This window comes from Carassius gibelio, chromosome B7, assembly GCF_023724105.1.
Source record: "Carassius gibelio isolate Cgi1373 ecotype wild population from Czech Republic chromosome B7, carGib1.2-hapl.c, whole genome shotgun sequence".
Classification (NCBI taxonomy): domain Eukaryota; kingdom Metazoa; phylum Chordata; class Actinopteri; order Cypriniformes; family Cyprinidae; genus Carassius; species Carassius gibelio.
The window spans coordinates 36,803,281-36,829,469 of NC_068402.1; the positions used below are offsets into that span (position 1 = coordinate 36,803,281).

The following is a 26,189-nucleotide window of genomic DNA, read 5'->3' on the forward strand; positions in this document are numbered from 1 at the left end:
TTGGAGAACATGACAGGATTATTATAGCCTATAATAAAATCTTTGTATATTCTACATTTATATATAAATAACATATATTTATAAATTAATATAGACAATAAATATATATTTTGATAATGTATTTTATCTAATTATTTATTTAGTAAATAAATAAATTTGTATTTTTATTATTATTAATTTAAGATATTTTAAATAATTATATATAATATATTTTTTTTTTTCAGATTCAACGGTGAGCAAAATATCAAACAAAGACACTTTCCTGTCTCTTAGAAAATAAGTTGATTGAGGAATAGGTGACACGGTAAATACATGAGAAACTTGGATCATGCAGTATCAGATCATGCACTTTTTAAAATGTTATGGAAATACTTGAAACTTTTTTAGTATTCTGTTTGTTTAATTTAGGATTTATAGCTGGATCGATCTGCACTGACCGCTACAGTATTCTTGTCAGAGAACTCAGAGTCTTGTCTCAATGATAGCCTTTTAATGATTGCTCTGGCATCAATATAGAAGGACATGTACAAGGTTTTCTAGAACAACAAAATAAAAATAATAATTAGCAGATGTTACATAAATTATATAAATAATAAACAACATAAAGTATCTTCTACTTATACAAATCACAGTGATCGATCGCTACTTTTAACTTCAAATGATTGACAGCATATAATACAGCGCGTATTTCACATGCGGTAAATACGTCACGTTAATATACATGAATAAACTTAGAAACAGTATCTGCAACAACTATACTTGCAGTATAACATTAATATTCAAATAACAGTGGACTTACTTGTCCGTTACTCATATAATGTCCTTTTAATGCGAGCAATCCAGAGAACTTCCCGATCAGATCGGCTGATGCAACTCTCTGGCATTACGCTTATTCTCAGTCTATTAATCAGCGTAGGATCCGCAACTGTGTCGGTTGTGCACTATACCATTACGGGCAGCGCCAATTCTGTATGCATCTTTGTCACTACGCAAAACATGGAGAATTCGGAACAGCCGCCCCCATATTTGAGTAGCAAATATGTTAATTAGTGGAATTCTTTATGTTTGCAGATTTTCCATATTATCTGGTAGTCCTGGAAGAGGGACAAGACGGGCTACAGGTCGTGTGTAAATTTTATCCCGTACTTGAATTTCAACAGTTCGAATGCAACCATCTCTGCTTGGAATGAGTTTCACCACACGACCTACAGGCCATTGGGCTCGTGGTAGGTTGTGGTCAATTATCAGCACCACTGTATCCAGGGTAATGGGTTCAGTTGGTTGCTGCCATTTGTAGCGGGACTGAAGGGTTGGCAGGTAATCTCGTAGGTAACAGATCCAAAACTGATCTATTAAGTTCTGACAATGCCGCCATCTACGGCGTCCTATGGTTTCCGAAGCATAGACTGCTTGTGGCAAAGAAGCGTCTCGGCGCCCCATGAGAAGCATATTTGGTGTTATAGGGTCGGGATTAGCCACGTCAGCAGAAACGTATCCAAGAGGCTTAGAATTAAGAATACCTTCCACTTCAATTAAGATGGTGTGAAGTACGTCTTCTGACAGTGATTGAGTTCCCACGGCAACCTGGAGTGCACTCTTGATAGAACGAATCTCCCGCTCCCATGCTCCTCCGAAGTGTGGTGCATTCGGAGGATTGAATTTGAAATCGATCTGGTAATCTACTAGTTGTTGTTGAAGCTGCGGTTCCAGTTCCTTAAAAGCTGTTCGGAGTTCCCTGTCAGCTCCTTTGAAATTTGTGCCTTGATCGGAAATTATTTCTGCTGGTTTGCCTCGCCGTGCAATGAACCTACGGAGGGCTAGTAAGAAGGCATCCGTATCCAGTGAATTAAGGAGATCCAAATGAATGGCACGTGTCGTCAGGCATTTAAAAATCACTCCCCACCGTTTCTCATTTCGTCTGCCTATCTTAGTCATAAATGGCCCGAAACAGTCAACTCCTGTTGAGAAGAAAGGTGGACAGAAGATGCGGAGGCGAGCTGTTGGCAAATCTGCCATTTGAGGAACTTTAGGCTGTGCTCTCCATCTTTGACAATCTGGGCAGTGAAGTTGGTACCTTTTAATGACTTGTCGACCTCTCAAGATCCAATATTGTCTTCTGATTTCTGCAAATAATCTTTCAGAGCCAGCATGTAGCAGCCGTTCATCATAGTCTTTAATAAGAAGCATGGTAATGGGATGACGAGGGTCTAGGACAATGGGATGGATATCAAGGTCACTGACCTGCTGTAACTGCCTTAGCCTCCCACCTACTCTGATGAGGTCTGTTGTCAGGTCCAGCTCTGGTGCTAGATTTCTGAGTTTGCTGCTAATGTGAACTGGCCGGCCTGCTCTTAAAGAAACGAGCTCTTCTGAAAAACTTTGTGCTTGGCAGGCTCGTAGGAGATAAGCTTCTGCTTCACGGTAACTGTTAATCAATTGAGTCTGGTTTGGCTCTGCCGCCCCGTGACATTGCTGACGTAGAGCCTCGACCAAATCTTTCCATGAATCAAACTGGTTTGCATCTGGAATATTCTGTGGTACTGATGCAAAACTGCAGAATGTCAGACCTTTCAATTCAATGGACTTAGATGGCTGAGTCATGTGTGGTCTCTTAGGCCATTTATCTGGAGCTTGCCAAAGGAAAGGTGGCCCTTTACTCCATCTGCTGGGGGAAGTAAGCTCTATAAGGGTTTTGCCTCGTGTCAAGTCGTCAGCTGGGTTATTAAGTGAGTCGACATAACGCCATGATCGCTGATCTGTCAGTTCCTGTATTTCTGATACACGAGTGCCGACAAATACCTTGAACCGGCATGACTCCGACTGTAGCCATTCTAGGACAGTTGTAGAATCTGTCCATAATGTGGTCTGTTGTAAGTAGGATGACAGTTCTGTCTGGATTAATTTTGCCAGCTGTGCTCCGGCCAGCGCTGCGCACAACTCTAACCGTGGCATGGTCTGTTGACGTTTAGGGGCCACTTTTGACCTGGCCATAATAAATGAGACATTGGTGAGGCCCTCATGAATTGTAGAGAGGTATGCTACCGCTCCATAAGCCCTTTCTGATGCATCACAGAAAACATGGAGGTGATGGTCAAGTCCAGGCTTATCCATTGCTTCAGGAACATAACAACGTGGGACTGAAACTGTACCGATGTGGGGTAATTCACTCTCCCAGACATTCCAAGATTCACGCAGATCTGCAGGGAGGTCTGGGTCATCCCAGTCTCTTTTCTTTGACCATAGCTGCTGTATGAGAATCTTAGCTCTGGTTGTATAAGGCGTAATAAAACCCAAAGGGTCATACTGACTCGCTAGAATTTTGTAAACTGTACGCATTGTCAATGCTGAATGCTCGATAGGTCGGTATCTGTAACCCAGTGTGTCAGTTCCACAGTTCCAACAGAGTCCTAATGTGGGTTCTTGAAGGTCACACCGATCATGTTTCAGCCACAATTCCATGTCCTTGGATCTAGAATCAGATGGTAAGTGTGCCACTACTGATGACTGGTTGCTCGTCCACTGCCTAATTTCAAATCCACCATCCGCCATTATTTCCCGCAAGTCATCCACCCTAGTCTTGGCTGCTGCAGCAGTAGGTAGACTCTCCAGACAATTATCAACGTAGAAACTGGATTCAACAGTCTGAATGAGGTCGGAAGTACTGCGTGGGTGTTCTTTGATGTGCTTCTGCAGTGCATAAATAGCACAGCAGGGACTACTGGTTGTCCCGAATGGCAGTACCTGCCATTCGTATACTTGCGGAGGAATCTCTCGTTGCAAATCACGCCAAAGGAATCTCAGTAAGGGTCTGTCTTCGGGTAACAGGCGAACCTGGTGAAACATACCCTTGATGTCTCCACTGATTGCAACACTGTGCTTTCGAAATCGCAGTAGGACCCCAAGGAGGGATGGTCCCAGGTTTGGTCCTGGCAGAAGCTGCTCATTGAGAGATGTATCCTTGTATACGAATGAACAATTGAACACTAAACGTGCCTTTCCATTATGGTAGACAAGGTGATGTGGCAGATACCATGACTCCTCGGATTCATTAGCTTCTTTAGCTGTGATCTCTTTTACATAACCTGCTTGAATAAGTCTGTTCATCTCACCTCGATAGGCGGTTGCTTTCTCTGGTTGATCTTTGAGTCTCTTTTCGGTACTGCGGAGATTGGCAAGCACAGATTCATGAGGAGCATTCAGCTTGGGGGAATTGTCAGTTCTTAATAAGGGAGTGGCATAGCGTTGAATTCCATCGACTAGCACCCTACAGGTTTTGCTGTCTAGGGTCTTGATAGACTCTTGGTCCTGTTTTGAACGAGTCAACAGCTTTTCACTGCGGTAAGGTAAAGAATCCAGCTGCCACAGTCGCTCAACATCTCTATAGAGGGTATCAGAGGCTGTTGATGTGGTGATAAAAAGACTCTGATGGGTGTAATTTGCACGATTTTTAAGACCTTCAGGGCCTTGAAGAGCCCAGCCTAGTTTTGTACAGACTGCAACTGGTCCATCCTGAGTACCTACATGAACTGTTTTCACCGCAGTGATCAGGGGGCTATTATCTGAGCCAATCAGCAACAAGGGCTGAGCATTCTTGAATGACTGCAGTGGAATATCTCTCAAGTGGGCATATCGTCGTTGTAGAGCTTTAACTGGGTAGCTCTGTTCCACTAGATCTAATCCATCTGCACTGAATGCATTATGAATTCTGTACCTGACTCCTGGATTAGCTCTGGAGGATACATCAAAGGTTACAACTGAGCCAGCTAGGAATGTGACATCAGGACGGATAGTGCGTAAGGCTAGGGTTTCCTCTTTCCCTTCCAGATGAAGCTGTCGAGCTGCAGCAGGTAAAAGCATGGTACGTTCAGCCCCATCATCTAATATTGCAAAGGTTGCCATTGTTCTGTCTTTATTATGTAGAAACAAAGGTACAACTTTCAGTAGTACACGGCCTGAGGGACTAGAAGGTGTGAGGTAGATCCTACTATTTAATGCACTGGTGGACTTAACCTTGGCTCGCTGTTCAGCGATTCCATGAAGGACTTGGAGATGTATCTCCCCACAGATTCCACATGGTTTCTTTAGGTTACAGTCCTCTGGGCAGTGGGAACGGCCACATTTCCAGCATCGTTTTCCTTCTGCTATCCATTGCATGAGGTTTTCTGCAGATTGCTCCTTTATTTCAGCACACTGGGTTATGTAATGCTCTTTGCTGTGACAGAAAAGACAATGGAGTTTGGATTTCTTCCATTGAGAGGGCTGAGGTACCGACCTAGGTGTCTTGACAATTTGAGGCTCTGTGCCATGATAGACTGAAGCACCCTGTCTTTTTGATTGTGTTGAAGCCCTTCCTTGAAGTGAGTAGGAGGATTTCTCTTTCTGATAACGTTCAACTAGTCTACTGGATAGACGCTGTTGTTGAGCTTTACCCTGCAGCCAACCAGAGAAGTCCTGAAGATTGTATGGATTGAGACTGGCAACGTTCAGCTTGCCTTGTAGCTGTAGGAACTCAATGAAGTTGTCTCTGAGATACTTGGGAAGTTTGCTGAGGAGCCTGTCTACATGGGAACAACAGCTGAGTTCAATGCCTCTTGGGCCTTCCAGGGACAGCAACATACTAACAAGAAGGTGAACCCTCAGAGCAAATGACTGAAAACTACTAGCATCGCCGACTCTCACATCTGAAGTGTTGAGTATGGCTGCTATTTCGCTCTGTGCTAATTGATGTGGTTGTCCATAATGCAACTGTAGAGCCTGCATTGCTGCTGTATATGGCCGAGCTTCATGTCGACAAGACTGTCCAATCATTTGAGCCTCTGGAAGCTTCAGATGTTCAAGCAGCACATGGTATTTGTATTTTTCTGACAGCTCAGGGTGAGAGTCTAGTAGATTATCCAAAGCTAGTTTCAGATTGGCGAAATCTCTTTCACTGTCTATAGCAAAATCTGGTATGGAAGGTTTTGGTGCTCCATATAAATTAATGGCGGGTGGAGGAACAGCCTGATAATTGCTATACTGTGGCCAAGCTACTTGTTGTGCTGGGTACTGATCTCTGTGTGTATCAGGATAATTGGGCTGACAGTCAGTATAAACCGAAGGTACAGCGTGTTGCATCGAATGTAATCCAGTTGGAGGATTAGTAGCCCATTGCTGCTTGGACCAAAAGGGGGCACCCTCAACTCCTAAGCACCTTCTAAGTTCAGGAGGTGACTTATTTTCATATTGCTTTTGTTGGAGTAACTGTCCTTGTAGAGCAGTATCAGGAGCTGTAGGGAATTGTGGAGAAACCAAGCATGATAATGGAACTGAGTGGATTGAACTCATTTCCTTCAGTGGAAGTGTTTGCTGGGCAGACTGAGCTCTTATGGCACTATGGACCACGTTCTGCATGAGTGGAACATATGAAATCAGAGGTGATTCGGTTCTCATTTGTTTAGGGCTCATTATATCAGGCTGAGATTCTGGAAAGTCAACTGGTGTCTTTGTGATGTGTGGAGCAGTCGAGGAAATGTTGTGATCAGATTCAGGGGAAAGTACTCCCTTCTGAGATGCTATATCAACTTCTTGGAGTGAGAGGTTGTCTGCTTCTTCCTCCAGTAGGAAAGCATTAATGCGTTTTAACATATCCTGTCGACGCTGCTGCCTTTTCTCATAAAGAGACAGTCTACTTGTAAGATGTGCAATCTCAGCTGACTCCTCCCTTTCAGCTGCAGAGATGTTCTCCATTAATTCTCTGAGGGACATTTTATCCTTTGATTGTACCTGCTCTATTTGTCGTACGGGTGTAGACATACTCGGTGAGAATGCTTTTTCCACTGCAGAAGGCTCTGGCTGTGTTTCTAGTGAGCATGGTGGGAGACTAGTTGACCTTGGAAAATTATAGTCCACAACATAGTCGTCCAGGTGCTTAGGAAGTTTACTCTGTCTCACTGGTCTCCCAGCTAACTGATTTAGACTGGACAGGTTATCATCAGGCAACGACATATCTGCAGTAGTCAGCATCCGGCTCGAAGGACCATGTTTAATTTAGGATTTATAGCTGGATCGATCTGCACTGACCGCTACAGTATTCTTGTCAGAGAACTCAGAGTCTTGTCTCAATGATAGCCTTTTAATGATTGCTCTGGCATCAATATAGAAGGACATGTACAAGGTTTTCTAGAACAACAAAATAAAAATAATAATTAGCAGATGTTACATAAATTATATAAATAATAAACAACATAAAGTATCTTCTACTTATACAAATCACAGTGATCGATCGCTACTTTTAACTTCAAATGATTGACAGCATATAATACAGCGCGTATTTCACATGCGGTAAATACGTCACGTTAATATACATGAATAAACTTAGAAACAGTATCTGCAACAACTATACTTGCAGTATAACATTAATATTCAAATAACAGTGGACTTACTTGTCCGTTACTCATATAATGTCCTTTTAATGCGAGCAATCCAGAGAACTTCCCGATCAGATCGGCTGATGCAACTCTCTGGCATTACGCTTATTCTCAGTCTATTAATCAGCGTAGGATCCGCAACTGTGTCGGTTGTGCACTATACCATTACGGGCAGCGCCAATTCTGTATGCATCTTTGTCACTACGCAAAACATGGAGAATTCGGAACACTGTTGATGTTTCATATTGTTGTGATGCTTGTTGTCTTCTGCTGGCCTTTTACGAGAAATAATTTTGAGCATATGTTCAAAATAACTAAAGTGGTTCTTTTTATGCAACAATTCTTAAAATAGTAGTTTATCTGGCCAGGGAAACTTGTTACAGCACAATGGATGCAGCAGCAGTGCACTTTAAACAAGTTTTTGGGGTTGGCTTTCCCACCACGTTAGATTTTAATGAAATGTGCATATAGCTGCATTTGACAGTCAACTAAAGGCAATAAATATGCAAATAGTTTAATGTTCTATAGTTAGATGTAGTTAGTTACATTTACATTTACATTTATTCATTTAGCAGATGCTTTTATCCAAAGCGACTTACAGATGAAGACAGTGGAAGCAATCAAAATCAACAAAAGAGCAATGATATATAAGTGCTATAACAAGTCTCAGTTAGGTTAACACAGTACATGTAGCATGGGATTTTAAATAATAAAATAAATAAAAAGAAAACAGAGAAAAAAATATATAGAGAGCAAGCTAGTTAGAGGTCTTTACACACACACACACACACACACACACACATATATAATTGCATAATAAATAAAAGAAAAATAGAATACAAAAATATTAGAAAAGTAGTTAGATTTTGTAAGAATATAATTAGAATATTGAGTGATAAAGTTAGAGGGTCAAATAAAGATGGAAGAGATGTGTTTTAAGCCGATTCTTGAAGATGGCTAAGGACTCGGATTGAGTTGGGGAGGTCATTTCACCAGGAGGGAACATTTAATTTAAAAGTCTGTAAAAGTGACTTTGTGCTTCTTTGGGATGGCACAGTCAAGTGGCGTCCACTTACAGAAGCTTCTAGAGGCACATTAGTCTGAAGTAACACATTTAGATAAATGGGTGCAGAGCCAGTGGTAGTTTTGTAGGCAAACATCAATGCCTTGAATTAAAATGTTTTTTTTTTTAAGTTACATCTCATCTAATCTCATTTCATTTCATCTTTTATTTATTAATATTATTAAAACTACTACTATTACTACACATTCTGTACAATACAATTATTTTCTGTCATGTATATATATATATATATATATATATATATATATATATATATATATATATATATATATATATATATATATATATATATATATATGAAATAAAAAAATATTTGTTTACATTCGTGCATTTAGCAGATGCTTTTATCCAAAGCAATTTACACTGCATTTAGGCTGACAATTTTCTCCTAACATATAATTTATTTAACATATAATTTCTCCTATATATATATATATATATATATATATATATATATATATATATATATATATATATATATTTATATATATATATATATATATATATATATATATATATATATATATATATATATATATATATATATATATATATATATATATATAATTGTGTGTCCATTTATTTATAATAAAATAACATTTATATGTATTTATTATAATTATAATTATTAATAATAATATTTAAATATTTTTTTACGTTTCACTCTCCATCCCAGTAGGGGGCGGAGCTAGAACTCTAAGCTTGAGTGCCAAAACCGCCATCAAACGTCACAGAAGAACTAATGATGCTGCAGAAAGACGGAATTCGGATTGATAGTCCTGGCGCGAAACCTTTAAATTTTCACACTTCATAAAATCCACACGCTACACTTGAATATTAGATCGTTGGACAACAGACAACTACACCTGGACCTGAAGATAAACATGTCAGGGGCGAAGCGGTGAGCTCGCTATATTGTTGTGTTTTATCATGTGTCAGAGGTCGCTGGTTTGGCGGTGATGTGTGACGACACTAAGATGAGCGATAGCGGAGCAGAGAGAAACCGGGGCATAACACCTCGGAGGACGGTATGTGTGTATGACTGCAGACCGGGGAGCAACGCCGCGCCGCCGCGGACCATCGACATCTCGGAGGCGGACTACAGCGGCTTCCTGCAGGCTCTGAGACAGGTAACAACGCCCGTTTACCAGAGTAAAATAACGGGCTCTGAGACAGGTAAAACAGCCCGTTTACCAGAGTTTACCAGAGTAAAATAACGGGCTCTGAGACAGGTGCATGGGATGCGAGCTCCTCACCATCCACTGACTACTCATCTTTTAAAGATCAAAATAAGCCCCGTTAGATTTGCTTGGATCCAGTGAGAAGGATGTATGAGATGTAGCGCTGTCAAAAAATTCGAATTTCGAATATTCATCGAATTTAAAATAAAAATCAACGTTCGATTTGCAAAAACGTTGCTTTCGAATTTAAGATGTGCTTCATGCAGCCTTGTCACTGGCTCAAGATGTGTTGAGATGTGGGCGTGGTTGCTTTTTAATGTTTTTATTTTATTTTATATATATATCTTATCCAGATGAAGCAACTCTATGCGGCGCTGCTGTCTTTCACTCAAAATATTGAGAGAATTAATGCAGAGATGTTGTTGTTGTTTACGTCAAAACTGAATTCAAGCCGTTCACACAGAACGCATACTTATTGCATTTCCTAAAGGGACACCTATCGCGAAAGCATGTAAAATTAATGTAAGTTCAACTTTGGAAAAATAAATAAAAAACACGTCTCAAGACTTTAAGGCGGTTTTTCCCCATCCCACTGCATCTCATGCTTTAAAATGAAAAAGTACTCTGTAATCCTTTATATTAAGCTATACATACATACAAACATACATGCATGATGCTGTTTTGTTTCTGATAGTTTAAGGTTTATAAACATTAAACATTATGCGCTGTTTTCAAAAGTAATCTGTTATTTTATTGCCTTGAAGGAACTGCATTAGTAATATTTTGCTCCTGTAGCCTCGGGAGAGAAGCCAGAAGCTCATTATACCTTTTAAATTAGAATATTGATCATATCTAGAAACAAAATTCGAATTCAGTTTTCATGCTTTATTGACATGTCATGGGTTTATTCTTATTTTCAGGAGTTTTCACTGTCGACAAATGAGACTTTTGTTGTCAGCACTACGGACCGAGGAGAGATCGACGCAGAACTTTACAGTAAGAGCCCAACTATTAAATATGGCATTTATTCACATGTCATTATTATTATTTATTTGATTGCTTTGTTAGTTTTTAAATAAATTTTTATCGTGATTTAAACAGTAAATAAGTAAAAATTTTGAACTTATGTGTCTATGTTCCATGCTGTACTTTGTTGTTTACAGTTTTACATTTGAAAAAATATAAAAATAGTAGTGCTCAATATATTTCCTTTTTTTCTTTTACAATAGGAGCTTAAAATTTAGTATTATATTCAATTAATCATCTATTTTCATTTAGTTTTTTTTTAATCATTTTTCCATTTAAAATAAAATTCAAATATATTTTTTAAATTTACAAGCATGTTCATTTTGTTATGTTTAGATACAATTTATTTTTCCAAGCAAAATTTATTTTATTTAAAAAGTAAAAAAACTTTTTCACACATTGTTCATTTTGTTGTTGACAGTTATACATATGAAAATGTTAAAAATAGTTAATGTGAATATGTTTTTTTACTATTAATATAAAAGCTCTAAATAAAAAATAAAAAAAATTTAAATATTAAATTTACGTTACTTAGTTTTTCAGTCTATTTTTTAATATTTCATATATTTATATTTCAAAACTGAAAATAAAATATTTTATCTTTTTTTTATTTTATATATATATTTAATGGTTTTAAAACTGAAACTTAAATTCCATTTGAAGTTATAAGCCGTAAAAATAACTGTAACTTTAAATCAGTCTTCAGTGGTGTCACTCTTCCTGAAGGGTTTAATGGATGCCCTGATGTGGTCTGTGTGTGTTGTGATGCTGCAGAGGAGCTGGTGGATGGGAAAACCTTGCACCTGTTTGAGTCTGCGGATCAGAAGCTGACTGCGGCGACTGAAGAGCGGATTGAGTTTCTGCCACACTACCATACTCTGGTGCAGTGTGGCATGTACGAGTACTACGCCAGTGAAGGACAGAAGGCGCTGCGTGAGTCTAGACGCTCACCTCTGCTGTGCCATGCTTGAACACGATGCCAGTTTCTCTTTCTGTTGTGTTGCAGCCTATGCCTTCGCTGAGCTCATCGATAACGCTCTGTCAGCCACCGCAGCAAACACAGGAATCAGGAGCATTGAAATCAGATTGGTGAGAGTTCAACCTGGTCTTTATTACAAACCCAGTGTCATTGTTTTACCTGCTAAAGGTAGACTCACATATTTATTAGAAGGTGAAGAACCACCATCAGGCCTCGAACTAAAATGACTTTGAAACATATTTTGCTGGATTTTATGTAAATAGACAGTGGTTTTATTCAGAGGTGTGTCTAACTGATTTATTTACAAATGTGTCACCTGAATGTGTTTGAGAATTTTTGTAAATAATGATTTTTGTAAAAAATAATATTGTGAAATATTACAGTTTGAAAGAACTGTTTTCTTTGGTGAAATATGTTAAAGTGTTATTTATTTCTCTAATGCGCAGCTGTATTTTCAGCATCATTCCTCCAGTCTTCAGTGTCACACGATCTTCAGAAATCATTCCAATAGACTGATTATATAGTTATATATTAAGATTGGGGTGAATTACATCATATATAATTAGATTGAACAATTTTTCCTAATTTTATGTGCTAATTATATATAAAATTATCATTTCCGTTTGACATCCTTTCATTGAGCTCATGCATTCAGCGACATTGTGTTTCTCTCTCTTTTTTATTTTCTCATAAAGAAGTGTGATTTATGAGGTCTAAAATGTTATATGTCTAGTTACCTCATGGTTTAATGCTTGTCATGCTAATGCATTTTGCATGCATTTTCCCTTTGCAATATGAAAATATCACACATTTTATAGTCATCTGAGAAAAATAACGAAAACAGGTTAATTCAGTGCATTGTTAATGGCAAGCAGTATTTTTTGTGACACTTATTGCACACTGACCAAGTATTAGTCTTCCTGAACTGGATGTGTTGTTCTGTCTCTGTGTTTCCAGCTGTTTGACGAGTCTCAGGGAGGACCTGCTGTTGTGGTGATGGACAACGGCTGTGGTATGACATCCAAACAGCTGAACAACTGGGCCGTTTACCGTTTGTCCAAGTTCATTCGAGAGAACGGCATGAAGAGGTGTGCTCTGCAGAAAACATGAGCTTTGTCTTTGTCTTGCCCTGGGTTATCTTATCATGACATGCAATTAGCAACTGCAAAACAACGCATGATTCTGGTCATACAGTGAAGATTATGAGTTAAAAATAGTGCTGTCAAACGATTAATCACATCCAAAATAAAAGTGTTGTTTAAATAATAAATGCATGTGTGCTGTAGACATTTATTATGTGTATATAAAAACACACGCACATGCATGTATATATGTCGGAAAAGTGTTATACTTGTTTATTAAGTATTTTTATTTATAAAATGAATTATATGAATATAAATATATTTTTAAAAACATACTGTGTGTGTGTGTATACACATTATAAATATACACAGAACAAACACATATTATGGAAACAAAAACTGTTATTATGCATGCGATTAATCGCGATTAATCGTTTGATAGTACTTGTCAAGTACTTGAGCTTGCCTTGATAAAACCGTCAGCTGTGTTCCTCTTCTGTGTTGTTGATGTAGAGAAGAAAGCGGTTACGTGCGGCCGGATCCAGTCCCACGCAGTCTGAACAGTGACATCTCGTATTTCGGAGTCGGAGGCAAACAGGCTGTGTTTTACATCGGCCAGTCTGTCCGAGTATGTTTGCACGCAGTTTCTTCACTTTTAACACTTTTAACACATCTGTTGTATTCATTTGTGCTACTTTTAACTAAAGCAGAAGTGCTCTCTTCTAATCCATCTTAATAAGCAGAGACAACTTGTGAGTGAAAAGTGTAAACACCTACCTTGAAGTGCATTTATGAACTTGATTTACTTTTACAATTTCTTTCACATTTTTGGTGCATTTTGGTGCATGCAATGCTTAAAAACGATGAGAGAATTAAAAAAAAAATCTTAATTTGTGCTCTTGAAGAGCCTTATGGGTTTCAGGTAGACCTGAATGTATCCCGATTTAAGACAAACTGAAGATAAAGTCTTGTTTTCTTAACTTAAGTGAGTTTATGCTTAAAACAAGAGCAAACATTGAAAAGAAAGCCTGTTGTGATTGAACTGTTTCTTTAATTCACCGTGTGTTTCAGATGATCAGTAAACCTGCAGGCTCTCCAGATGTTCATGAGTTTATCATGTCTAAAGAAGACTTTGAGCGCAAGGAGATGAACAAGGAAGAAATTTACTCTGGCTTCATTAGAAACAGGAAGGTGAGGGACAGTCAAGCCACGTTTGCATGGACACTGTTGCTTCCATTGGAATGAGTTAATTCTGATCGACGAATCCGAACGATGTGTTGTTTACATGAACGCTAAATAAAGCGATCGGGTTGAAATGTGCGTGTATATGTCACAAGCTTCTGATCAAGTGTTTGGAAGAGGATTAAACCACCGCTTACAATCCGATCAAGATCTGGTGGAATCCAATCTGATTGAAATGGATACATGTGACTCTGTTTAACTCTGATTGTTCTTCTATTCCTGTTATGATCTGATTATTAGGCTCCATGTAAACGCAGCTATTGTTGAAGCATGCATATTATTTGTAAATGTATATGCATGTGTGTTTTCGTCTGCAGCCTGGCGATTACTCACACGTGAAGGAAAGCGAGGAGCAGTTTCTGCGCTCCATTGTGACTGAAGAAGAAGGAAAGGAGAGTTTTACTGCAGTTGTCATCACTGGAGTCCAACAGGAACACGTCTCCTTCCTAAAACACAACTACAGTCTGTGGACCAGAGAGCTGGCGTACGTCTCAAATGCACAAACATGAACTCCTCCCTTAGATCAGGCAAATTTATTATTATTATTATTATTGTATTCTAAATTTAGCATGAGAGCTCTTTCTCAGTTTTATTAGTAGAAGTTAATTGGTTAGGAAATGGTGGTTAACCGTTTTGTCTCCCATTGTTCACAGTGATATTAAAAGGCTCGTCAACCATAGTTTTGATTTCATGAATATTTGGCAGGATCTGTAAATAGAAAATGAATTGCAGTAATTCTAATTAAAAGTTTAAAGCTACAATTCATATATTAGATTTACAGTTTAAATTTCATTTTATGCATTTAACCAAATAAATCATTTTAACCTTGTGTTACTGGATACAGACATTTAAAATATTTATTTTAATCACATTTTAATCGCTACCGAATAAAGCTAAATATATAAAGTTTTATATCTTGGTTTTCCAAGACTTCTGGAATCCTGGTTCTTCAAAATGTTTATTTTAATAGTTTAATCCTTGTTTGCTTTACACGGCGATAATCACAGCATGACCTGTGACGTCTGATTGCAAACGAACGCCAATTCTTTTAACCCTACATCAAAGATGTAGATGAGTTTGTTTCTTCGTCAGTTTTGGACAAATGTAGCATTGCATCAGTGTCTCATCAATGGATACTGTGCAGTGAATGGGTGCCGTCAGATTGAGAGTCCAAACAGCTGATAAAAACATCACAATAATCCACAGCACTCCAATCAATCTTATTAGATCTTAATGTTGGATTTGTTTCTTATAAACCCACATCATGTCACTTCTCAAGATGTTCACTGATGGACTGGAGTGGTGTGGATTATTGTGATGTTTTTATCAGCTGTTTGGACTACATATCAATTTTGACGGCACCCATTCACTGCAGAGCATCCTTTGGTGAACAAATGATGCAATGCTACATTTCTTTAAATGGGGTGAACTGGTCCTTTAAGGCCGGCCGTTTAGTGCTGTCTGTATAATTTCAGGCATACTTACCATTACTATATACATGGAGTTGATGGAAACGAGCAGAAGAAAAAGAGAATCAGTGACCACGTCTCCAACATTGACATTCAGGTACATTTGTGTATGTATTTGTGCCACTTAATGCACCTAATGAAATCCTTGCTTTCTCTGAAGCTCTTTCTGTCTTATTTTCTCAGATCGTTTTGCTGGAGCGCGCTCCTCGAGTCCCCCGTGTGATGAATCTGAGGGAGGTGGAGAATGACATGCAGACTCTGTACATCAACTCCAGCTTTTCCACTTTTGAGTTCAAAGCCACCGGCGCTGGAGAGTCATTAGTGGAGGGATTGATCCGTTATCATCCGTTCCTCTACGATCGAGAAACATACCCCGTGGATCCTTATGCTTTAGGTTCATTCCACACTGACGCTCAAATAGAAGCTGATTCCAGTTTGACCTCTGACATGGTGTGCGCCGCTAGATATGTTTTCTTTATAGCTGTGTGTGTTTGTGTTTTAGGTCCTTCAGAGGATGAGGATGAAGATTGTGTGATTTTGAACTCTGAGGCTCGGGGCAAGCGGCCGATCTTTGAGTGCTTCTGGAATGGGCGGCTCATTCCCTACACAACTGTCTCAGAGTAACTTTCCCATTCTTCATTCTCAAAGGCCCTTGCGGTTAAAATGATGCTTTTCTTACAACCGCTTTTTTTTTTTTTTTTTTTCATCACTGGCTGTAGCCATGTCCTCATCTCATTTATGAAACACCTGCGATTCACAGCTACCTGAATGCATTTACATTTGCACAAAGCAGCTTTATTGACAAATTGTGTGAGCAAGGGCAAAACAGACAAGTGCCTTCAATGTCCTGTTGATGGCAGTATGATGGCACTTCTTTTGTAGCGGTTGCAGAAAATATTTGGTTCCATGCACAAAGTTAAAGGAGGAATTGTATTACTCATCAGATAAAGAAGAGCACATATATACGTATTCAAAAAGGTACTCAAGTAGAGTGTAAAGATGCTAATAGCTTTGATACTGATGAAACTACAAACCTGGACAAAGTAGTCAAAACATACTTAAGTATGGTAGCTAATTGCATTTACTCAAATATTTGACACCACAGCAGTACTTGTTGTGGCTTTTTCAGTTTTGCCTAAGCTGGATGGTTATGTGTGTGTTAGGTTCGAGTGGTGTGCAAGGCCTAAGAAAGCAGGTGCCGTGCCGCTGGAGTGTTATAACCGGATTTCAGGCGCTCTCTTCGCCAACGACCGATTCCAAGTCAGTACTAACAAACTTACCTTCATGGACCTGGAGCTTCAGCTACGTGACAACAACACCATTTTCAAAAGAGTGCTCAATGGCCAGGTACAGAAACACACTCCTGAACTCTGAAAGACACATTTTAACACTGCTCATATGCACATGATCAAAGGCCCAGTTCACACAGTCTGTGCTGTTTTATCCAGGAGCTGCGGGTGAATATTCAGAGGGAGTTTACTAACTGGTTAAAAGAATGTAATGAGCGCTTCGATAAGCAGGTATGTGCAAGGCCAGGTATGCAAACGCAGCTGTAACTACACTATCGTAAGTGCTTAATGCATGCTTTTGAGGAAAATCCCCCAAATCAAAGACATTGCATTTATATTTTGACAGATGAAAGCGTTAAATACTAAACATTAAAAAAAATGCCTTTATACGTCAATAGAAGTGTTGTTTTTTGTATTATTTGCACTGTTATTATTATCATACTAAACACAAGCCTATCAATCAACAAGCAATTAATTTGTATAATTGTTCCCAATAAATAGAAGCACAAAGTTAAATAACAAAGTTGAATTATATTGAAGGGGTGGTTGATTGCGATTTCACTTTTGTAACGTTAGCCAGTGTGTAATATTGCCATTTGAGCATAAACAATATGTGCAAAGTTACAATGCTTAGTTCAATGCAAACGGAGATACTGTTTTTTAAAATTATGGCAGATTAATGCATATAAAAACGGCTCGTAGGGACTGTAACGATGCACAAATCCAGATAAACCATGTTGTGCTGCTTTAAAGAAGAGAAAGAATTGTAGGCTTGCCGTCAACTATGGCTGCATGGAAAAATCTATTCATATATGAATCTCAATAACACACATTATGTGTTTAGACAGACAGATATTTTTCACATAACTATGAGAAGCGTTAAACTTGCGGCTGCCGTACTGTATTAAAGCTTTAATCAGGATTAAACCATACATTAGAAGCTAACAGAAGCAGTTGCATTTACAAATAACAGTGTATGTAAAACTATGAGACAAAAGCATCATAAAACATGCCATTAAGAGCCATGCTTGCACAGGTTCAGCGTGGTCCTCTTCACTGATATTCTCTGAATCGGGCTCAAATTGATAAGCAATAATGACGACAATGCCACTGTTTACTATACAGCTGCCACCGAGGTGAGGGGCGTGGCGTTCAGACGCGCACTAGAGGTGGTTTAGCCAATCACAACCCAGTGGGCTAGCTAACCAATCAGAGCCCATCGCATATTTCTGAGGGAGGGGCTTCATAAAAGCAGGAAATCATATGAGTGTTTAAAGGACAGAGCATTGTGGAATAAAGGTCAATTTTAGTGAATAATAATGTTCTTTTTTTTTTTTTTCATTAACAATGTTAGATTGCACCCCATAAACACAATCAAGCCTAAAAAAATAAAATAAAAAAATAACCTTAATCCATTATTATATCCTGGTTAGACATAAAATGGAAACAACAGATTTTTTTTGTCATGTTTGCAGGTGATGTTTCAGGGGTTTCTGGGTTCGACGACTCGTACAGATGTTGCTACCAAACGGCTTCAGTCACCCTGGGCTCAGTTTCACACCATTAAGTGGGACGGCAAGACTTACAAGAAAGGGCAATGTGTGAGATTGAGTCGTTTTCATATTTTCACACTTCACACCAGTTTACAGGAGTCACAGAAAATGACTGATTACTTTTGCATCGTAAATTAATGTGAATTATTGAAAGACAATTATTCTGTAAGTGTGGTGTTTCCACAGTATTGCCCAGGTGTTGTGAAGCATCATATAGACTGCTTAAATGAGTAATTAATATATTTAGTTGTGTCAAGAAAGTATATAACATGTGCATGTGAATCAGGCCGTTTATTAAATTATGAATCATAGGTTGTAATTCTAGTCATCCTAAATATTGTCTTTTGCATCTTTAGGTGAAGTCAGTGAAAACAAACCCTGTGTTTGTTGGCTCTATAGTTAAGTTCTTGCTCTACGGAGAGCATGAAGGAGACGTGTACGGCACAGGAGGATATGTCCAGATCGCACTGGTGAGGATAATTCAACTCACTCGTCCATTTACACTGAATGAATGCAGTGTGCTCATGTGTGTTGAAAGTAGGGATGCACCCACATATAGATTTTGGCTGATACTAATAACCGATATTTTTTATTTTTTATTGGAAGCTGATAACTATGGAAGCCCTTTTTCCGCCACTGAATAATAATTTGTAAAAAGGTTAGTGCGACTTTTTATTTCGCAATTGTTTTTTTTTTTTTTTTAATTGCGAGATCGAAACTTGCGATTGCGAGTTATTAAGTCTAAGTTGTGAGAAAAAAGTCATAATTGCGTGATATAAACTTGCAATTTTGTGTTTATAATCAGAATAGTGACTATATCTCAATTCTGACTTTATAACCTGCAGTTTTGAGATAAAAAGTCGCAATTGTTAGAAAAAAGGTGAATTTCTTGGAATTTTCTTGGAGTTCTGACTTTTTTCTCAGAATTGCGAGATATTAACCTGCACTTGTGAGTTATAAAGTCCAAATTTGAAGGGAAAAAGAAGATATGTTCTCAGAATTGCGACTTTATATCTCACAATTGTGACTTATACAATTCTGAGAAAACAAATGAGTTTTTTCAATTGCGAGAAAAAAAATTCAGAATTGTGAGATTAAAAAGTCGCGAAATAACCAGAATCTTTATTCCGTGGTGGAAACGGGCTTCCATAGATAACTGATGTGTTGGCCAATAAATCCAAATTTGTATATAATATTTAAGAGTCTGATTACAAATACAAAAGTCCCACCGTTTAAAGCCACGTCCCAAGCTTTAACATAAAGCCAAATATATCAAGTACAGTAGCCTAGTTAGAACCAATGTAAGTTTTAAAATTGTCAGCTCAGTCCAAAAACAAACAACATCAATTTTCTTACAAATAAATAACATGATGCAAAAATAATAAAATAATGCAAACCGGTCACTGGACAACGTTACTGGCGCATAAAGAATTAAAGTGCATATGCCATGGATAAATTAAGTGGAATAGCCTCTATACGGAAATAGTAAAATAATTTGAATTAAACTTTTTAATATTGCTGGTGATAATGAGAGGAAAAGTTGTAGTTATTATTAATAACGCACCAGTGTTTTTGATAAACATCTTAAGTTAATTTGAGATTTATGAGATTAATCAGATATTTTTACAGCATAAACATTATAGTGCAACTTCCATTATAATACAATGTAATACATTATATATGTACAAGAAGATGCAAAATACACAAGTGAACTTAAACTAAGTTATGTGCTAACCAGAATGTGACATGGTGGCCGATATATTCTGTATCTAGTCGAAAGTGTATAAACTCAATGTTTTGAATCTCTTGTGGCTTTTTACTTCGGTGTACGTCTCTACGGTGTGTTTTTTTCTAGGAACCAAAGGAGTTGTATGATGAGCTGAAGATCATTCCCATCTCGAAGATCGACAGGCTGGCTGCAGCCGCAACCATTAAGAAGAAAATCGAGGATGAGCTCGCAAAGTAAGACCTGTCTCTGTAATCTGTACTTCAATTTATCAGTAAAAAGAGATAAAGGGCATCTGCTGTGAGTTTGGGTCGCTTTGTTGGGCAGCCATATTCCTATACATAATGAAATGATTATTTGAAGGTTATGTAGTGTTCTGTTTTTAGTTATTTTTATTTGTTTTTAATAACAGTAATATTGTTTATAAATGATAATAGCAACATGCATTAATAACACACAAGACAATAAAACAATAATTAAACTATAATTTCATAGCCTCACAGTTTAATTTATAGTTATATAAAACTGCTACTATATATACTGAACTATAAGTAAATAAAACAACAATACTAATAAAATGCCATAATGATAATAATAATAATTATTATTATGTAGCCATATTGATATAGGAGCACAATTTTGGTCAAACTGTGCAGTCATAACAGCAAACCTACATTTTTTTTTATTTTTAATCGCAATCACAGATTTATTATTAAATCTAAAAATATTATGTCTCTAGCTAATTCTGTTTTTCTTTCAACTATAATCAGTATAAACAAAGTCTTATCCAGGTACCTATATATATATATATATATATTAGGGGTGTAACGATACGCGTATTCGTATTGAACCGTTCGGTACGACGCTTTCGGTTCGGTACGCGGTACGCATTATGTATACCGAACGGTTCGTTGGAGTAATTAATTATATTTGAAAAAAAAAAAAAAAAGAGAGAGAAAGAAATATAATGATATGCGTTCAACAAGGTAGCCCAATAACCCAAACAACGTAACAGGCAACGCCCCTGACACTCCCGAAGAAGAAAAAAACACCATCTTATATGTTTATGTTAGGCTACTCAGCAGGCGCTCGCTCACTCAGTACGCGCTGAAGGCTCGTTGCAAAATAGCCAATGCGTTTAACAGACTAGAAATGAGAAGATCCTCCAATAACCAACAGGTCTGGTGTTTGGGTGCACTTTGGATTCCCTTTAAGCTATAATGGTGATGGCAAGAGAGTGGTGGATAAAAAAACAACGGTATGTCGCATCTGCAACATGACAGCGGGATTACAAAAAAAAAAAAAAAAAACAGCGGGAATATCTGGGATATATGCGTCAGTACTATCTGGGAAAAGACGAAAAAAAGGAGAAACATGCACGCAGCAAACTATCCCTGCAGCATTTAGACACTATAGCTTACAGGGAATCCAACCCAAACACCAGACCTGTTGGTTATTTTAGGATCTTATATTTCTGGTCTGTTAAATGCATTAGACATTTTGCAACGAGCCTTCAGCGCGTGCTGAGTGAGCGAGCGCCTTAGGGGCCGTTCACATATCGTGCCTAAAAACGCATGGAAAACGCTAAGCGCGTCTTTCTCCTGAGGCGTCTGTCTTTGCTAAGCAACAATGACGTGCTCTCTCCATGAGACGCGGAAATTTCAGCGAAGAATAAATGGATTTGCAGCTCTAAAAATCGCTTGCAGTAGCTCTGCTACTGAATTTATTTCAAAATTGCAATCCATATACAACTATGATCAGCTGTTCCTTCATCTTGGCTGAGCTCTCAACGTTGTTACGGGAAAGGATGAAGCTGATTGGTTGGTTCTTGTCACATGACCCGCGGTGCGCTTGCGGCATTCTGAAAAGTTGAGATGTTTTTACATTTTGCTGTATCTAAAACGTATCGAACCGAACCGAACCGAACCGTGACATCAGTGTATCGTATCGAACCGAACCGTGAATTTTGTGAACCGTTACACCCCTAATATATATATATATATATATATAAAACTAAGCACTGTGTGAGATTTAATTACCATCAGACTTCCAGATCAGCTGAGGCTTACGTGGCCTGAGGGAAACGCCTGGACTGAGAATGAAGCTCGTCCGGCCGGCACACCCATGGGTAAACAAACACTCACATACAAACACCTTGCAGTGCAAAACTTACCATATATGTATTGGCCAAAGACTTTTAAGGAGCAGTTCACTTCTGGAACAAAAGAAGATAATGAACTCACCCCCTTGTAGTGGTCGACCGATATTGTTTTTTCACAGCCGATGCCGATATATTGGAAAGCAGAATGGCTGATATAAAGCCAATGTAATTGTATTTATTTTAATTAATAAATCATTTGAAAATGTTTTTTGTATTGTTGTGTTTGCTGATTGTTAATGGCACACGAAAAAGTATTATGTTTGCCTTTCTATTACTGTTAATATAAAAGTAATTGTTATAATACTTTTTGTTAACATTTTAATTCATTTAAACGTTTTAGACAGAATTGTTAACAATGACTGTAAACAAGAGGGAGAATGTGAGCACTGTGAGTCACTGTCAAAATAAAAGTCCTGCCTCGAACGCATTGGCCAAACAGAAAAACTTATCGGCTGATGCAGATATTTGAAAAATACCAAATATCGGCCGATATATCGGTCGACCTCTACCCCTGTCATCCATGATGTTCATGTCTTTCTTTCTTCAGTCGTAGAGAATTTTGTTTTTTGAGAAAAACATTTCAGGATTTCTCTTCGTATAATGTACTTCTATGGTCCCCCTTTTTGAACTTGAACTTCCAAAATGTAGTTTAAATACAGATTCAAGGGGCTCTAAATGATCCCAGCTGAGGAAGAAGTGCCTTGCCTAGCTAAATCAGTTATTTTCTTAAAAATAAAAGTAAAATGTATTTACTTTTTAACCTCAAATGCTTGTCCTGATTAGCTCTAGCTCTGTGTGAACAGTTTTTTTTTACAGTTCTTGACAGTTATGGTTTATTTAAAAACTGCCATCTCATTTTCTCTCCCTACTTCAAAATCGTTCTACATTGCGGTGTTCCCTATTTTTTTTTTTTTTTTTTTTTTTTGTAAGGGGCATGTAAACACTGGGTCAGTACTTCTGCAGCAAAGTAAGACAACTTGAGATGGCAGTTTTAAGATATACTCTAACTGTATTGAAATGTAAAAAACATTTTACGCAGAGCTAGACATGACGAGCATTTGAGGTTATATAATATTTAAAGGAAAATAACCAATCGTTTCTCTAGATAAGATCCATTTTCCTTGGCTAGGATCATTTAGAGCCCTTTAAAGTTGCATTTAAACTGCATTTAGGAAGTTCAAACTCAAGGGCACCATAGAAGTCCATTATTAGGAGAGAAATCCTGAAATGTTTACCTCAAAAAATGATTTCTTTACTAAGAAAGAAAGACATGAACATCTTGGATGACAAGGAGGTGAGTACGTTATCTGTACATTTTTGGCTCTGGAAGTGAACTACTCCTTTAATTCGCAACTTTATTACATTATTTAAGAAAAAGAAGAAAAAAAACATACTCTCATCATAAACGGCTCCTTCATCTAATCCTGTACCAACAGCACTACAGACCTGTAGAGAAAGTGACTTGACTATAAGGTTTTAGTATCAATCTGTTCTTGTTCAGGTCCAATTCAAGTGGAGATTTTGAACAAAAAGGGAGACTCGATGTCTCGGCTGCCTGTGGCTGGCACTACTAAGAAACTGTTGATTGAGCTGAAAGTCGTCTGGCACTGTGAGTCACATTTACTGCATTATTGTTTGTAGTTAGGTGCCTGATAATTTCATCATGTTTTTGTATGCCATGTGTATATTTATAAATGCAATAACATGAGTATTGTTCATGCATGTTTTTGTAATGTTTATGCACGATATACTTGTTGTGACATACAGTATTATCTGTTTCTTCCTTCAGCTCCTAAAGGGGACGTCCAGACGAACTCCCACATTGGCATTCATTCATCCAAGTGGGAATACTGGTTCAAGTCCATGGGTAAAAATCTGTGAATCATCACATATGTTCATAAAATTGTCTGTTTTTAATTCTTAGTCAAATCAAATTATATACTTTCAAAGAGTGTCTCGTTTACTTCCAGAGAATCTCAGTAAGCTTGGGCAGTACACACTGCATCTGCAGACCATACTGAGTGACAACTCGGCCAGCGAATGGGCTGGAAAAAGACTCCCCAACCACACCCTCAAGTTCTCCATTAAAGGTAAAACTAACCAACACTGGTCCTGTTCACATCTGTGCTGAATTCAGAACAGCATACTATTCTCACAGTAAAAATAGTAGGAAGAGTTTGCAAGTGTGTAGTTGGGAACCCAGAACTTGTTTTAAGATCCTTCGCAGGTGATTAGGTGAGCTGTTTATAGCTGGGAGTATAATGTGTGTGCTGTGTTTTTGTGACCACTCGTGATCACATTCGAGTTGAGTTGACATTCTTACTGTGAGCTTATAAAGCACAAAAAGTTTAAAGTGTAAAAATGGTGTTTTGTCCTCGCAGGTATTAGGGCTGTCACTTTTAGTTTCGAAAATCGATTGCACAATCGATAGAACCGACCAAAAAAAGTTTCGAAAATGAAAATGGGGAATCGATTTTAACCAAATATGTACACTATTAATTTTAAAATAATGAAACAATTAAAAAATATAGATGTAAGAAAACTCACAAACAAACAGAAAAAGAAAATAAAGAATTCCGAAATTGCAGTATGCGTTGCGAAAGCATTTTTCTTTTGTTATGGCAGCAGTCCTCTGCATATATATTTTTTCGAGAATGTTTCACTCCTATTGCTGTTATTCTGCACGAAACTTCATGCCAATAAATAAGAAATATTGATGACTTGTGCGTTTCCAGCGCTCTCTTTACGTTCGTCCGTTATTTGACGTTCAAAAAGAGAACGTCTTTCTTTTTTTAGACATGGAAAATCGATTTTACACTCGATTCAATGAACACTTATGTCTTAAAAATCAAAAATGATTTTTTCACAAAAGTGACAGCACTAGCAGGTATACTACGAACTAAAATAAAATGTTTTTTTTTTTTTTTTTTTTTTTTCTCAGAAGGTTGCAAAGGCAACATTTCTCATTACACATTTAGTCTAATTTTGGGGAAAAAAACTGAATTCATTAAAATTTGCATATACATTTATTTATAAAAAAAATAAAAATAAAAACTTACTAAAAATTGAAGAAAATTACTTAACCTTTAACTACAATAAAAAATAAATAAATAAGACAAATTAAATACAAATATTAACTACAGTAGTGTTTCAGTGATGCTTAAACAGTGCTTGACTGAAGTGACTCATCATTTAGATGCCATGCTAAATTCTCACTCTTTGTCTTCTTTGTTTCTCTAACAGAAGGTGAAGCAGTATCTTTTGTTCTAGGCATCATTTCCTCTCCTGTCCATGTCGGGGTTCCCTTCAGTATTCCTCTAGATTTTAGGGATGAGTTTGATTATCCCACCCAGCCACCCTGTGACATTAAACCCCAGCTGGAATGTAGGTAGGTCAAAGTATAGACACACAAACTCTTGTTAATAGTGTATGTGTTTGTATGCACTTGCACGCAAATCTTCTTCTGTTTTATGATGGATCCAATAAAAAAAGCCATATTCAAAATATGTTACTAAGTGAAGCAATGCATGATGGGCTAGGTTAGTTTCAGAATTGGGGCACTTTGTGCGAAACAAATGACTATTCTGTAAACAAAATAAGCCCCAAAACAGACCAACAAACAATGAATGCAATGGCGTATCTTAAAATAAATAATTGGGAAAACACAATTCTTAAAGAAAAATAACATTCAGGGTTTCTACAGCTCTTAAAAAAGGTACTAAAGAGTTTTAATTTGGGTTTCCACAAATTTTAATCCGTTTCAAATTCATATAGTCATTAAATGATGCATCCATTGCATAAAAATAATTATCATGGTTTTATATTCCATTACAAATATTTAAACATCCTTAATAAATCAAGGTCCATTTACTTAGGATGCAAAAACAAGACAGAAAAACTGAACAAAATTCAGAGAGTTTCAATAGGGTATGAAAACATTTGTCCCTTTAAATTAAACCCATTGGCAGATATTTTTCTTGTTTTAATCATA

General features: G+C 37.5%; 2 protein-coding genes across 2 annotated transcripts in view; one reads left to right on the plus strand and one right to left on the minus strand.

Annotated features, from left to right (window-relative positions):
• Positions 1-402: 402 nt before the first annotated feature.
• LOC127961252 (uncharacterized) lies at positions 403-7,612 on the minus strand. Its single transcript, XM_052560293.1, has 2 exons — positions 7,422-7,612; positions 403-7,158 (listed from the first exon to the last, which is right to left on the minus strand). Exon 2 carries the CDS (start codon positions 7,000-7,002, stop codon positions 1,060-1,062), a length of 5,943 nt encoding a protein of 1,980 aa, XP_052416253.1. The 5' UTR covers positions 7,003-7,158; positions 7,422-7,612; the 3' UTR covers positions 403-1,059.
• A 1,616-nt stretch (positions 7,613-9,228) lies between these two features.
• The window catches only part of smchd1 (structural maintenance of chromosomes flexible hinge domain containing 1), a 44,294-nt gene continuing 27,333 nt past the window's right edge, over positions 9,229-26,189 (plus strand). The window contains exons 1-21 of the mRNA XM_052561843.1: positions 9,229-9,620; positions 10,592-10,667; positions 11,472-11,630; positions 11,704-11,786; positions 12,634-12,764; positions 13,272-13,386; positions 13,830-13,949; positions 14,318-14,484; positions 15,476-15,566; positions 15,653-15,863; positions 15,972-16,089; positions 16,633-16,816; positions 16,918-16,989; positions 18,234-18,359; positions 18,668-18,781; positions 20,167-20,273; positions 22,083-22,165; positions 23,700-23,807; positions 23,988-24,065; positions 24,169-24,288; positions 25,442-25,586. Of these exons, the coding sequence (XP_052417803.1) occupies positions 9,450-9,620; positions 10,592-10,667; positions 11,472-11,630; positions 11,704-11,786; positions 12,634-12,764; positions 13,272-13,386; positions 13,830-13,949; positions 14,318-14,484; positions 15,476-15,566; positions 15,653-15,863; positions 15,972-16,089; positions 16,633-16,816; positions 16,918-16,989; positions 18,234-18,359; positions 18,668-18,781; positions 20,167-20,273; positions 22,083-22,165; positions 23,700-23,807; positions 23,988-24,065; positions 24,169-24,288; positions 25,442-25,586 (2,579 nt within the window). The 5' untranslated portion in view covers positions 9,229-9,449. The remainder of the gene's footprint in view (positions 9,621-10,591; positions 10,668-11,471; positions 11,631-11,703; positions 11,787-12,633; positions 12,765-13,271; positions 13,387-13,829; positions 13,950-14,317; positions 14,485-15,475; positions 15,567-15,652; positions 15,864-15,971; positions 16,090-16,632; positions 16,817-16,917; positions 16,990-18,233; positions 18,360-18,667; positions 18,782-20,166; positions 20,274-22,082; positions 22,166-23,699; positions 23,808-23,987; positions 24,066-24,168; positions 24,289-25,441; positions 25,587-26,189) is intronic.